Source organism: Coffea arabica, chromosome 4c (genome assembly GCF_036785885.1).
Source record: "Coffea arabica cultivar ET-39 chromosome 4c, Coffea Arabica ET-39 HiFi, whole genome shotgun sequence".
NCBI classification, from domain to species: domain Eukaryota; kingdom Viridiplantae; phylum Streptophyta; class Magnoliopsida; order Gentianales; family Rubiaceae; genus Coffea; species Coffea arabica.
In genome coordinates, this window is record NC_092316.1 from 45498148 (window position 1) to 45513761 (window position 15614).

At 45.3% G+C, this 15614-nt stretch overlaps 2 protein-coding genes across 2 annotated transcripts; both read left to right on the forward strand.

Annotated features, from left to right (window-relative positions):
• Positions 1-244: 244 nt before the first annotated feature.
• LOC113739207 (uncharacterized) lies at positions 245-1156 on the forward strand. Its single transcript, XM_027266443.2, has one exon. It carries the CDS (start codon positions 245-247, stop codon positions 1154-1156), a length of 912 nt encoding a protein of 303 aa, XP_027122244.1.
• Positions 1157-1868: 712 nt separating this feature from the next.
• On the forward strand, positions 1869-5331 carry LOC113739208 (uncharacterized). Its single transcript, XM_027266444.1, has 3 exons — positions 1869-2189; positions 2309-3636; positions 3804-5331. Exons 1-3 carry the CDS (start codon positions 1869-1871, stop codon positions 5329-5331), a joined length of 3177 nt encoding a protein of 1058 aa, XP_027122245.1.
• The last annotated feature ends 10283 nt before the right edge of the window (positions 5332-15614 follow it).

Consider the following 15614-nt stretch of genomic DNA (forward strand, 5'->3'; position numbering starts at 1 on the left):
ATTGAACAAAAATAAATATACAAAACTAAAGCCAATGAAGCAAATAAATAAATAAATGAAATAAATAAATAAACATTCAAGAGGCATGCAATTAGCATTTTGCGGTTCAATTCTGAAAAATTGGATTTCTATTGGATTAAAGTGGTGAAAACTTAAGAAGCGAGTTGCATGCATGACTCTCTCAACGGCATATGTTTTAGACTGATAAGGAAAGTTAGGGTTCGCCAAAGTGGGCAGCCAGGCCATGGCGGCACTCCAGCAGCCGGTATGGCCCGTAGGGGATGCTTTGAGGAGTTTCGCGACGGTGGTAGCGGATAATGGCAGTGAGGAGGGGTTTAATCCAGGGACGGTATCGACGTTTAGAGGGGAACCGGCCCTCAGAATCGCGAAAAAGGATATCATGCAATTGGCTCTTCCATTCCAGCACGCACTTGTGGGTCGATTCTCGTACAGCAGGCCACCCATGGAGACGGTGCGGAAGTTCTTTCTGGAGTTGGGTCTGAAGGGGGAGTGTGCGGTCGCCTTGTTAGATTCGAATCACGTTCTCATCAGACCAACACTGGAGGAGGATTACACTAGACTCTTTGTCCGCCGTACGTGGTTCATAAAGAGTTCGCCTATGACTCTTTCGAAGTGGTCGTTGGATTTCAAAGCCAACAAAGAGATCTCAATTGCGCCGGTCTGGGTCAGTTTTCCTGGCTTACCCATACCGTTCTTCGACAGGCAGGTACTGAATAAATTGGCCTCAGTGTTGGGTCGTCTGTTGAAGGTCGATGCAGCAACGGGGGATCTGCGGCGGCCCTCGGTAGCCCGGGTGCTGGTTGAGATGGATGTAACCCAGACGCCTGTGACGCGGATCTGGATAGGGGAGGAAGAGTATGGTTTCTGGCAGAATGTTGAATATGAAGACTGGCCAGAGTTTTGTCATTTTTGTGAACGGTTTGGCCACGATCAGCAGATATGTTTCAAGAAGAACCCAGCGCTAAAACCTAACAAAAATCCGCAACCGCAGCAGACACTCCCTCGGCCCACATGGATTCCGCGGCAGGGGAAAAAGGTGCGGCGGGGTATGCAGCAGTCGACGATGGCTGGAGAGGCGGGCGGAGTTGAAGGGGCTGAGGCGTTCGTTTTGGATCAGGGGCAGCCTGAGGGGTGAGAGGATAAAGGGAAAAGTCTGGCAGAGAAGGTCCCACCGATGCGGCAGGCACCGGATGGGGACTTGGCAGGAAGTGCAGTGGCAGTGGCGGAAGGGGGTGGGCAGGAGCAGGAGGGGGAGAGCGAGGCATCCATGGGTGCTGAGGAAGAGGGGAAGACAGATACGAGGGGTATAATGGCGTTGGTGCTGGCACAAGCAGGGGGTAAGGGGGTTGTCCAGGAGAAAGCGGTAGAGTCGGTACAGCTACGGAACTCATTTGGGATCCTCAATAGGGTGTGTGACGAGCTTGATGGATGGCCAGCTTGCATTCTGAGGAGGGCTAGATCGCTCAGTCCAGTCCGTGGAGATTCAGCAAGTGAGTTGCGGCACCAGGACCTACGGGACATGCAGGAGGTGTTGACACAGCGGTTGGGGCACTCGCGCAGGATGGAGTCGAATTGGAAGGAATCCGCAGAGGTTAAAGTGACAGAGGAGCAGAGGTTGCCACACGTGGATTTCGTGGAGGAGGAGGCACGTATGGTCCGGCACCCACGATCAAGCATAAGGGCAGGGGAAACTCGTACTAGGTATGCCCTTCGTTCTAATGCTAATGCTCGGAATGATTAATTTTCTAGTCTGGAATATAAGGGGTGCGTCTAAGATGGATTCACTCCGGTATTTAAAAAAATTAATAGTAGACTATAACGTGAAACTTTTGGTTTTGTTGGAGCCTATGTCGGAGGAGGGCCGCCTAGAGTATGTCAAAAGAATGGTTGGTTTCCCATCAGCAATTTCCCTGGCGGAGGGTAAGATTTGGGTTCTTTGGGATCCTATTCTCAACATCAGCTTTAGCACGCTAGCGGAGCAGTTAGTGGATATGGAGATCAGTTCTCCAGTTGGGTCGTTCTTTTTCTCCGCGGTCTATGCCCGATGTACTGGGGTGGCTAGACGTCCGCTTTGGAGTGCTATGGAGAGGTTGGCGTCTTTGAGACAAAGATCCTGGATGGTGGCTGGGGATTTCAATATCATCACGGAGGCGTCAGAAAGGCTTGGGGTGCAGCACCGAACCCACGTCATATGGAGGATTTCAATCATACGCTCTTTAATTGTGGCCTTACTACGGTAGAATTCGAAGGACCTAAGTATACCTGGACGAATGGGACGGTATGGCAGAGATTGGATAGAGTGGTGATTAACCAGGAGTGGGCTGAGATGTGTTCAGTGACACGAGTGTTGCACCTGTCCAGGGGACGGTCAGATCATGCGCCATTACTGATCAAGTGTGGTTCAGGAAGGCAGGGTAAATCGGCCTTCAGGTATCTCAATGTGTGGCCCCGTCACAGGTCCTTTCTTGGGGTTGTTCAAGAGGTATGGGGAGGGGGAGGCCCTTCACGTACGATGTCAGAATTTTATCAAAAACTGTTGGGGGTGAAGAGCAAGTTGAGGGTATGGAACAAGGAGGTTTTCAGGAATATAGGGACCCGGGTGGCGGAGCTCGAGAGGGATATGCGGACTACCGAAATGCAGTATGATACGGGGAGAACTGTGGCAGCGAAGATTGTTTATCATGAGGCTCGGGCGGCATATATGAAGCAATTGGCTGTTGAGTGTGGGTTTTGGCGTCAAAAGTCGAGGATAAAATGGATACATGAGGGGGATGCGAACACGGCTTTCTTCCATTCTGTGGTTCGGCAAATGCGGGCTTCAAATTGCATTTCTGGGATTCGGAGTACGACGGGGCAGTGGCTGACTGAGGCTGAGGACATTAAGAGTTCGGCAGCAGCATTCTTCCAGGCGTTATTCAGTTCGGATAGGGATACTGATCGGCAGCCAGTATTGCCTTTTGTTCTCCCACAGGTGTCTCCGGGGGATAATGAGAGAATGCTGGCCCTGCCAACAACGGATGAGGTGCGAGAAGTGGTGTTCTCGATCAGTCCTGATAGTGCCCCTGGTCCAGACGGCTTTGGGTCAGGCTTTTACCAGGCGTGCTGGGAGATAGTTAAGGATAGTTTAGTGGCTGCTATCCAGGATTATTTTAGAGGGGGGTGGCTGCCAAAAGGAGTAACCAGTACATTGATTGTGTTGATACCCAAAATTCAGGGGGCTACTCGGTGGCAGGAATTCCGGCCAATCAGTCTATGTAATGTAAGCTCCAAGATAATATCTAAATTAGTTTCCAATAGGCTGAATCAGCTCCTACCCCAACTGATCTCTCCTTGGCAGTCTGGCTTTGTTCTGGGCCGTCAAATAATGGATAACATTCTCCTGGTGCAAGAACATGCCAAAGAATTGGACCGTCGCTTGGAGGTTCCGAACCTCTTGTTAAAGCTTGATATGGAGAAGGCATATGATAGAGTGGAGTGGTCCTTTCTCTTGTTCATGCTTAGATCGTTTGGCTTCCAAGAACCTGCGGTTGATCTGATTTTCCGTTTGGTCGCCAATAATTGGTTCTCAGTGCTAGTTAATGAGGAGCCGGCTGGATTCTTCAAGTCAACGAGAGGGTCAGACAAGGAGATCCAATCTCTCCAGGACTCTTTGTGCTAGTTGCGGAATTTTTTGGCAAAGGGCTCTTTTCCCTGTTTCAGCATGGTAGACACAGATTTTTTCAGGCGAGTGGAATTAAGATTCCATATCTGGCATTCGCCGATGATGTCATTATTTTTACCAGGCTTGCACGGGAGACATTAGAAGCTATTAGTGACTTCTTCAAACGGTACCAACAGTATTCAGGACAGAAGATTAATGTGGCAAAGAGTGGTTTTGTGTGCTCCTCTTGGGTGTCGGAGACGCAGGTGGAGCTGGTGGCTAGCATTCTGGGCTTTCCGAGGCAATTTTTCCCGCTGGTTTATCTTGGTGTCCCCATTTCCCGAGGTCGATGTTCCTCTATTGCCTTTGATGGGATTCTTGCAAGAGTGAGGGCACGGATCTTCCACTGGAGCGGGAAGTTGTTGTCCATGGGAGGAAAATTAATTCTTATAAAACATGTCTTGAATTCCATGCCGCTCTATCTGCTACAGGTGCTTAAACCCCCCAAGGCAGTGTTTGTTGCCCTGGGAAGATTATTCAACTCCTTCCTATGGGATAAATCCAAGGACGATAAACGAACGCATTGGGCGTCCTGGGAGAAGCTGTGTTTTCCCACGGAGGAAGGTGGGTTAGGGGTTAGGCTGCTGGAGGACATGGTCAAAGCCTTCTCGTATAAACTGTGGTGGAGGCTACGTCAAAGGGGCTCCTTGTGGTCGGATTTTATGTACTCCAAGTATATTGGGGACCAGCACCCGTTGAAAGCGGAGGTACCAAGGCCGACTGGTACATGGAAGCGATTGCTAGGTATACGGGAGGTGGCGGAGAAACAAATTTCATGGAGTCTCGGCCCGGGAATGGTGGATTTCTGGTTGGACACGTGGTGCGAGTTGGGCCCTTTAACTGCATTGGTTCCGGCGGAGAGCGACAGACCACATTTTTTGGTGGCGGAATTCCTTGATAGGGAAGGATGGAACAGAGGCAGACTTCTTCACTGGCTCCCGGCCACTCTGGTGGATTTGATAGTGGAGATTCCTTTCGACCTTGAGGGGCAGGATTATATCCTGTGGGCGAAATCGGCGACAGGGCAATTTTCCTTAACTTCGGCTTGGGAGCTGTGCCGGCAACGTCGGACCGCATTGGCACTGCCTCAACTGGTTTGGAATAAGGGTACACCGATAAAAATTTCACTATTTGCTTGGAGGCTGTTGAACAACTTTGTGCCCTTGGACTCGGTGATGCGTCGACGTGGCCTGCCCTTGGTATCCAGGTGCTCCTGCTGTCTACAAGAGGCGGAATCATTGCCATATCTTTTCGTTAATGGCCCAATAGCGAGGGAGGTTTGGGGACATTTTGCCAGTAAGTTTGGCATTCTTCACTGCCCTCCTGATGATATTCAGCTTGTGTGGAGGATGTGGGCCACTTCGTTGACTCACATCCCTGCTCATCATATTCGGTGTGTCCTACCGTTAGTGGTTACATGGTTCATATGGCGGGGACGAAATAAGGCAAGGTTCGAAGGGCAGGAATTTTCGGCTAGGGGGGTCATCGTGGAAGTTGGCAACTTCTTGCACGACCTGGGAAGAGCAAATAGGCTGGATAAGGCACAGTTTCGGGGTGACCGGGATTGCGAGTGGGCACGGTTAGCAGCGGGTACGGCCCATAAACGGTGACCAGTGGTGGTAACTTGGGCAATGCCTCCGCCCCGACAATACAAGCTAAACACGGATGCTAGTGTGGTCAACGGGAAGGCTAGTGGAGGAGGAGTGCTACGGGACTCACATGGTAGACTTATCTTTGCATTCTATAAGGAGTTTGGGGACAAAGGAGTACTGCATGTTGAGGCTTTGGCCGTATTAGAGGGGCTTTTAATGTGTGCGACCAAGGGGTTACGAGGGATTCTAGTGGAGGTGGACTCGGCGGTACTTGTGTCCTTAGTTAAATCATCGGTACTGGGAGGTTGGCTGTATTGCAGTGTGCTACGGTGGATTCGTCGCCTGTTGGATCAGGTTGCTATGTCGTTTAGGCATATATTCCGGGAGGCAAATGGGGTTGCGGATAGGTTAGCTGCTTTGCAAGGTTGTCCGAGTAAGGTTTTTGATTCCCCGCAGCTCCTACCAAGGGAGGTTCGGGGTTGTATTGCTATGGATGCCGCTCAAGTCCCGTCTTTTAGATTAGTGCTTGAGTAAGGGCTAGGAATCTCCAAATCTCTTGTAACTGTTTTTGGATTAAATAAAGCTTGCTTTCGAGAAAAAAAAAAAAAGAGGCATGCAATTAAACACGTAAAGTCACATAGGGCACGTAAGGTCAAATAAAGTAAGAAATAAGGGATAGGGTGTACCTCCCTTGAGTTGGCGCCCTAATGGAATGAAATTGCTTATTTACCCTCAAAAATCAAAGAAAAGGTCAGGGTACCAATTTATTTGAAAAAATTAAAAAAAATATGCAAAACACAAACTCGCTTGGTTGTAAAGACCTTAAAATTATGAATTAAATACAATTTAAACAAAGTATGGTGGCTAATTGAAGTAAACAAGCAATGGAGTTGCCAAGGACCCAATTGCAAATATCAGAAAGTTTTTAGGGCCTAATCATGATTCCCAGAACTTTGGGGCAAAAATTGAAAGAAAGATAAAGTTTAGGGACTAATTTGCAATTGTAACAGGGACCCAATTGAAAGCATTTATAAAAGTCTTGGGGGCAAAATTATGAAGTCCCAAAACTTTGGGGTTAAATTACAAAAACAACGAAAATGGAGGGACTGAAATTGTAGTTTCGGACCACCGGTCTTCTTCCCCACGGATCAGACATCAATCCGACACTTCCGTCTTTCTTACAACAGAGCCAATTTGAAAAATCAGTTTTATTCAAGCCCTTTTCAATCAACATGAAAATCACACAAATTTCTTCTCTTACCATTTCAGTTTGAGTTCATTCGACCGGAATCATGAGAAACGGAAAAATGGAAGACAGCAATGCATTAAAATTTCTCAAACGTGAGGAAACGAATTGACCAACTTAACCGATTTCTTCACACGAGAAAAAAAAATTGCAAACAAAGCATCTTTCAATAAGTATTTTTTAGCTCGGCATTTCGTCGAACACCAAATAAGCATAAGAAAATCCACCGATTCTCTGTTCAATTTGAAGTTAATCAGCCCAAGAATTGGTAAGAAACATAAAGACATTCAATCCCAATCAACACAGAAAGCATGTATGCTCAAAATGGCGTATAATCAACATAAAAATCACAATAAGCCAATCTCTGTTTTGAGATTCTTATGGGTCTAAGCTTGAAGAGAAGACATAATTCTTAAAGGGGAAAGATGACTTACCGCATCTGTTCGGTTGAAGATTTGCAGACGATGGTGATGGGTGTCCGATGAGATGGTGATGGCTCAGTGAGTGACGGCAGTTTCTGGAACGATGGTCTCGAGAATGGCAGCAGGGGATGAAGGCGGTGGCGGCGCTGCTGCTGCCATTTCTTTCTTAGTCTTTTGCTATCTGCGTTTTCAGCCCCTCCATCCGAGAGCTCTCTCGGTTTCCTTCTCAGCTTTTTCCAGCTCCTTCGCTGCCCAGATCATCAGCCTTAGCCACCACCCTTCTCTTTTTGGTCCGTGGTTCTTTTCTCCTCAAACCTTCCTGCCACCCCTTACTCTCTAAGTCCTTTTTTCTCTCTTGGTTCTGCCCTCATAGCTCTCTTCTTGTTTTTCCTTAGCCGAAGATCCCCCTTTTTTAGTTTCCGTCGTTTTTCCTTTTGCTCTGTTCTTTTCTTTCTTGCCTGGCCGATAGCTTCCCCCTTGCTAATCTTTGTCTGCCGCCACTTTCCCTCTGTTTTTTCTCTCCGCCGTCTCCTTTCTGGCGGCGTTGTTCTTTTTTCTTTTTGTTTCTTTCCTTTTGCTACCCTCCAAACCCCAGCCACGCCTTAGTTTTTTCTTTTCTTATCCCCATCCGCCGCCCTCCTTTTTCTTCCTCTCTCCGATTTTCCTAGTTCCCCCGTAGCTCCCCCTTTTTTCGTGGCTTTTTTCTCTTTTCCCTTTTCAGCCGGCCATCCCCAATTCCTTAAGCCACCAAGTGTCTAGACACCTAATCCCTTAGGTGTTGGGTTGTCCAAAATACAAATGGACACTTGTCCCAATGCATGCCCCCCACTTGCCATTTTTACTGTTTTTCTTTCTCTTTTCTTTTTTCCTTTTTTTAAATCAATTAAAATAAAATGAGAGACACGAAACAAGAAAAAAATAAAATAAAAACCTAAAATTGAATCAAATAAGTCTAAAATTAAATTAATTAAATGAATAAAGTTTAAGCTCAAAATTTGGTGTCTATAGAATTTTAAGATAGTTCCTTCTAATGATTTTTAGAATTTTGACTCTTGTTCTCAACGTCACAAACCACACTAATTATGTAACTTTAGTTATAACCAGATTTTGAAACTCTGTCAAGCCTTTAAAATTGGAAATTTCGTATAACAGGTTCCAAAATTCAGTTTTCTTAAAACCATTGTATCTTGATGTAGAAAGGTCCGAATTGGGTTCCGTTTGTTGCATTTGAAACTAGATTTGGAATTCTATTAGTGGTATAAATTTCAAGGGATTCCATTCTACAAATTTTGCCTAATTTCCAAACTTTATTGAAATTGTAAACCTGTTTTGCTCTGTCCTATTTGAAATAGTGACTTTGAACCAAACTTTGAATGATTTCGAATTGGAGTCTGAGGAAAGTGTCTTCTAGAGAAATTTAGTGCATTGAGTCTAGTTTTCAGCGGTATAAAGTTTCCAAATTTTGAACTTACGGAACTCGAGATACAATTTTTTCAAGTAGTGTCGCACCAAACTGGAAATTTTCTGGTTTCAACCAAAGTACTCTTTTAAACACTTTCAACTTCTCTTTGAGATTGTAGTCGGTTTTAAGTTTAATTTCATGGTTGAACACAACGTCACTTTTGAACTTTAAATCTTTATTTTGAATCTTGGTTTCCAAAGGATTAAACCTCTTTTGATGATTCTTCTTGGTTGCTTAACTTTCTTGGCTAATAGCACCTCTTTTCATACTTGAGTTATGGACTTCAATCCCTATTCTTATGCCCTCGATTTCCATGAGTTTGAACTCTAAAAAGGGAGTGTTTTCACTAGAGTAATTCTTAGTGAATTTCACTAGTTTTATACTCGAACCTTGAAACCGTTAGTTTTGACATTTACTATGAAAATGAGTGGAGTTTTGGATGAGTTTTAACTCCATTAGTTTGGATAATGTGAACATTCCTTATATTCTTAAAACTTGGACACAGGACTAGAAGTTTTTGAGAAATGAAAATCATTTTTCCTTTTTTCGATTTTCGTGCCGAAAGTATATATGACACTTTCTTTTGAAATTGATATTACTTATCACGACATGAATCGAAAACGACGTTCGAGTTCTCTTTGAGCATTATTTCAAAGTTTTAGTGAGAAAAGCTCTTTTAACTCGACTCGACTTGTGACCTTGAGAGTAGGTAGCAAGAAAATATTTTTCTTTATAACCTTGGTCGAGTACCTAGATAATCATGGTTTTGCATGTCTCAGGTGGTCACGAGAACGTCGAAGAGCTCATCTGACTCTCGCTTTGCTCTTGTTTTGCCTTGACTTTTGATGAGTACCAAGTGCATGTTTGATGTTAATATGATTAAATTGAGATTTGTATAAGTGCTATATGATACGTGAATTTGCCGAGACAGTGGTGTACTTTACCGCTCTCGTTCTCTCTCTCTTTCTCTCTCTCTCCTGATTACATGATACTTGTTAGATAAATATATATGACTTGTACTTGTACATAAATATGTTTTAAGTCGTAAGCACTGAGCGGCTAAGGGTATCACGCCCTATTCGGGTAGGCAGTACTGCTCATCCCGACTCAGAACTATGATTGCCTCTAAATCGATTGAAGCATTGTCTCATCGACCTTTATACTTGCGAGGATGCCTCAACCCATTGGCTAACCTTGTAACTCGAGCCGGCAAGGATTTGGTCGAGAAGCTTGGTGAACCTTGAACAATATTATAGCTTAATCTTTTGAGATCTCGCTTGGCATATTCGAATAGTATCGTCACCTCATGCATGCGTGTTTGGTTCCGGATCCGAAAGGGTGTTATGTTGGATGGAGGAAGTAAGTGGAGCACTACGGTCATATTACTACTTGGGTTGACGGAGAGTCAACCCCAGATGGTTTGAACCGGTTGAGACGTGGAAATAACTCTTGAGAGCTCATGTATCACTCCTTGTGTGTTAATTATTACTTGTGCACTTAAATGAAATGTCATGTTTAAAGTTGCTTTTAAGCATGCTATTCGATTAATTGGTTCTACGTGCTTACTTGCTTGCTTGTTTTCTTGGCCTCACTGAGTGTTAGCTCATCCCTTTAAGTTTGTTCTTCCTTAACAGGCTTTGGAGGTGAAAATTGGAGTTCCTACACTAGCAACTTTTGGTGGAAGCTAGTATATTTTAGTATGAATTTGGTGACTCTTAAAGTATAACTTTTGTTACTCTTGGTTGGTGGGTTGTAATTATAATTGTTAACCTTGGAGTTGTGGCTTGTATATTCTAAGTACTTCTTACTTAAGCTGATAATTGTTCTGTGGCTCTATATTAAGTTCGAACGAGTGCGTGAGTCCTGACGAGAGTTGGGCAGGCGTTCCGCTGATACCCTAGGGTTTGCCTTAGGGAGAGGTGGGGGCATCACAGTTGGTATCAGAATGCTAGGTTTGAAATACCTGGAGTATGTTTAATTCCTTCTGTGAGAAAAGATACCTCAAGCTTTTATGATCGGAGTAAACTTCGAAAGTTACTCCATATAAGTAGTGCCTCCACTTCTTTAGAGCAAAAACAACTGCAGCTAACTCTAGATCGTGGGTCGGGTAATTTTGCTCGTGGGGTTTTAACTTCCTCGAGACAAAAGAGATCACATTTCGGTTTTGCATTAATACACTACCCAGGCTTTCTCGGGATGCATCAGTGTACACAGCATATCCGTCCACCCCGTTTGGTAAGACTAGAACTGGAGTCATGGTCAATCTTTTCTTTAATTCCTGAAAACTTGTCTCACTTCGGGCGTTCCATAAGAACCGACCATGTTTCTTCATCAAATCGGTTAAAGGACCGGCTAGTTTGGAGAAGTCCTTGATAAAACGCCGGTAATATCCAGCCAGTCCTAGAAAGCTGCGGACCTCTGTGGGAGTTTCTGGTCTCTTCCAATTAGTCACAGCCTCAACTTTCGCCGGGTCGACGGAAATACCCTCTTGAGAAATTACGTGGCCCAGAAAAGCAATTTTCTCCAGCCAAAATTCGCACTTGCTGAACTTGGCATACAGTTGATGGTCTCTCAGGGTTTGTAAGACAGTCTTCAAGTGTTGCTCACGCTCTTCACGGGTCTTGGAATAGACCAGGATGTCATCGATGAAGACTACTACAATTCGATCCAAGTAGGGCTTAAAAACTCTATGCATTAGGTCCATGAAGGCGGTAGGAGCATTGGTTAGTCCAAAGGGCATAACTGCGAACTCGTAATACCCATATCTAGAGTTGAAGGCGGTCTTCGGAATATCCTCCTTTCTGATTAATAACTGGTAGTACCCTTGGCGGAGGTCCAGTTTCGAGAAAACCACCGCTCCTTGCAACTGATCAAATAGCTCATCGATATGGGGCAGTGGATACTTATTTTTAATTGTAATATTATTCAGGCCCCGATAATCAATACACATCCTCAAACCACCTTCTTTTTTCTTTACAAACAGTACAGGAGCTCCCCAAGGAGACCTACTCTCTTGAATGAATCCCCGCTCCAGAAGGTCCTGTAATTGCAACTTTAGCTCCTTCAGCTCTGCAGGGGCCATTCGGTAGGGTGTTTTTGAGATGGGTGCGGATCCCGGTAGCAGGTCTATTTTGAATTCAATTTCTCTTTCCGGAGGTAAGGCTACTAATTCATCAGGAAACACATCCGGAAATTCCTTCACTACGGCCACATCCTCCACTTTCAACTTATCCGTGGGGGTGTTAATCAAAAAGGCCAAAAATCCTTGCGCCCCTCTACTTAGCAATTTCCTAACCCGAATGCCCGAAATTAAAGCAGATGAGGCTAACCTACCCCTTATATCCAACCTTAAGGTCGCCTCACCAGGAATGCGAAATTCAACCACTTTTGTTTTACAGTCCAGTTGGGCATTATACTTGGCTAACCAGTCCATACCCAATATCACATCATACCCCTTAATAACCAAGCTTATCAAGTCTCCTAACAATCTTTTCTCTCCTACCCACACTTCACAATCCCTATAAACCATACTAGTAACCAAGCGTTGATTCCCCGTAGGTGTACTAACTTCTAGGTTGTATGGTAAACTAGCAGGTTTTATATCGATGCCACACATGAAATCAGGGTTAACAAAGGTATGGGTGGCACCAGGATCAATTAAAACTTTGGCAAAACGGTGGAAAATAGGGATCGTACCTTCTACGACCTCTGAGGAATCTGGGACCTGTCGAAGTTCTAAGGAATAGACTCGAGCTGGCACTTTAGGTTTCGCCTCATTCCCCTTATTCGGTCCCGTGTTGGTCTTTGACGTGGTTTGAGTTACCCTTCCTTCTTGCGTTATGAGTGGGCAGGTAGCAAGCTGGTGGTCTGCGCCTCCGCAACGCAGACATTTGCCTCCCTTCTTCCAGCAATTGTCTTCAGAGTGATTCGGCTTTCCGCAGTACCCGCAAGGTCCACGAGACGCCGAACCTGAGCCCCTCTGGAAGTTTCCACCTTGGCCTCTCCCGGCTGGGCCGCCCCTAAACTGAGCCCCTCTGCCAGAACCTGACTGTCGCCCACCTCCAGCTCCACGTCCAAACTTGGAGGGAGTACCTTTGTCCCCTTGTCCGGAGCTACTTCCAGGGAAGCCTCGCTTCTTGGCCTGGAAGTTCCGAACTTGCAATCGAGCACTCTCTACCCTTTGGGCCTTTTCTACGACCTCGCTAAAAGCATTGATTTGAGCCACTGCGAGGTCCTTTTGAAGTTCGACGTTCAAGCCCTGAATGAAACGCCTGATTCGCCGTTGCTCTGTCATGATCAGCTCATGCGCAAATTTGGACAAACGGGTGAACTGGCTCTCGTATTCCGCCACCGATTGAGCCCCTTGCCGGAGTCGAATAAACTCATCTTCCTTCCTCTCCTGAACTAGAGGAGGGAAGAATTTCGCGTTGAATTCTCTGATGAAATTCACCCAAGTCCTGGGCGTTTGTTCCCGTTCCCATTTTTGTCGTATGACGTTCCACCAGGAACGGGCCGCCCCTTCGAACTGGAAAACGGCAAAAGTCACCTGCCGTTCATCGGTGTAGTGCAAATCTGCAAAAATATCAACCATTTTCTCGAACCATCGCTCGGCAACATCCGGATCAGTTCCTCCAATGAATTTGGGTGGAGCAAACTTTTGAAAACGTTCAAGAGCTCTGTCTTCGCTCTCGATGTGGTTACCAGGGTTTTCCGGGGTTTCCAGGATTAGGGTTTGTATTCTGGCCTTGTTGCTGCACCACTTGTGCTAGCAAGTTAGTCATTTGCTGCATAGCGGCAGCGATTTGCACATTGGGGTCAGGGTTAGGTCCAGTAGAGGTTTCCCCAGCACCCCTATCCGGTGTAGGTTGTCTAGTTCCGCGCCCACGTCCCCGTCCACTACGTGTTCCTTCCATACTTTATATGATCTAGGCAATGGTACTAAACCAATATAAAACAATGCATGTAAGTATCCTCAAAACTTTCCAAACACACATATATACATTACAAACAAGACAAACAACACACATATATACAATCAGTCAAGTCAAGTACAAGCATGGACAATCCCCAAGGGAATGGCCTCATCAAAAGAAATATACACGTAGCTAATCTAGCCGTACAAAATGATTAGCTAAGGCCCAACTCCCTATCCGCCCTATATACAAGACCAAAACTATCCACAACAACTCTAGGAGTCGTAACCTAGACCGATGATGAGCTATGAGACCCACCCGACGGAGTGGATCCAACCCCAGCCTCAGACCCCGCACAGGAGTCCTCGTCGCTCACTCCCTCCACCACCTCGGCGCAGAGGTTCAGGATCGCAGCGGCTCGATTCTTCACCTTTCGAGCCCTCTTAGACTCGCGCTCACGCGCCTCCCTAAACTGGGTACAGAGATCATCAACTCTATCCTCAACCTCTAGTACATCGTACTTCAAATCCTGAATGCGCTTAGCTTGTTTCTCATTATCTGCCCTCAATTGCTTCACCTCAGTCTCAAGCCTAGCGTTATCTTTCGCCAACGCCTTCCGCTCCTTTGCCACGGCCAACACTAAGGTGTTAGGGTAGGCGTAGGCGTGGCGACACTCACACCGACGAAGGCGACTCGCCGGACTCCAACGCAAGACGGCCCCTCTCGGCCGAATCTGGTACGGAATCACCGGGAGCGCTACACGGGGTCGCTCGCCTGCACTTCTATCACTCGGTCCACTAGATCCGTCCATCTTACACCAAAAGTGTAAATAAGCATCAATAAGCTTAAAGGCCATAAACAATAAACCCTCAAATCAAGCATTCCTATAACACCCAGGCTAATTCAAACATAGGCTCTGATACCACCTGTGATAGCCCCACCTTCCCCTAAGGCGAACCAAAGAGGTTAGCGGACTGCCTGCCCAGCTCTCGTCAGGACTAACGGTGCAGTTTAGAGCGATCTATTTCGTTCCGAAACTTATAAACGCGCGTAAACAAGGCAAAAGGGCAAAATAACCCAAAATAAAAAAAAAATGAAATCCGGAGTCGGCCATGAATAGTAACTGACGCGTCAGAACCCAACCAAACATTAAAACACATATACACTTGACATTTTGCAATTTCAAGCCACAATGGCATACAAAAGTAATCCAAAAGTTACTATATGTTTAGTTTGCCAGATTAAAGTGAAAACGGCCCTAAAAATACATTTAGGGTCCCACTTCATATACAATACAAAAGAAATATTTATCTAGTTCATTCAGCAACCAACTAGCAAGAATCATTCCAAAAGTAGTCATATGCCTGTAAGGAAAACAAAAGGAACGGTGTGAGCTAATTGCCCAGTGAGATACTATCACTTACGCTACCAATTGCATATAAGCATCAAACTTTCATTCAATATAGTAAAATAAGCAAAGGCACACGTCAAATATGGTGATAAAAGGATACAGATGGCTCTCAAGAGCCCTTTTCCTCGTTTGCATTTCTTGATCGGACGTCATTGACTCTCCGTCAATGTTCAACAATAACCTACCGTAGACTCCACTTTACTTCCATTCCTTCCACCTAACATTCCCCAACCGGGCCCGAAATCCAAACACTTGCACTTTGGTATTACTCGAGTAAACCGGAATCGAGAGTCTCTCATACTACAAGATTCCATATAACATTGCCCCATGGCACATTAATTGGCACGACCAAACCCTCGCCGGCTCGATTCAATCAATTACCAATGGGATTGAGCTCATTGATAACATTTGTAGTCGTTGGAGACTTGTCCAAACAACACCAAGTCATGCATTTCATTTCATATAACATTTCATATAACATTCCAATAACTTTTCAATAACATGCGAAACAATAAGTGAGAATGATAAAGTACACTCTCACTTCAATCAATTAACATTCAACATCTCAAGTTCAAATATCAAAACCATATAATAGCACACAAGTGAGTAGTACACTCACCAAGCTCGCAAATGTGGTTTCATGCACTTCCGTCAAAAGAACGTTGTGCACCACGGTCACGTCCTAAAACATGCAAACAAATACAATGAGACTCGATAACGAGTCATAAACTAAGGCCAAACATGACCCCAATAGGGTTCCATAAGCATATACAAACATTAAAGGAAACCAGAAATTTTGGAAATGTAATTAGCTTTGGCCCTAAAAAAAACAGTTTTTGTCCTCGTT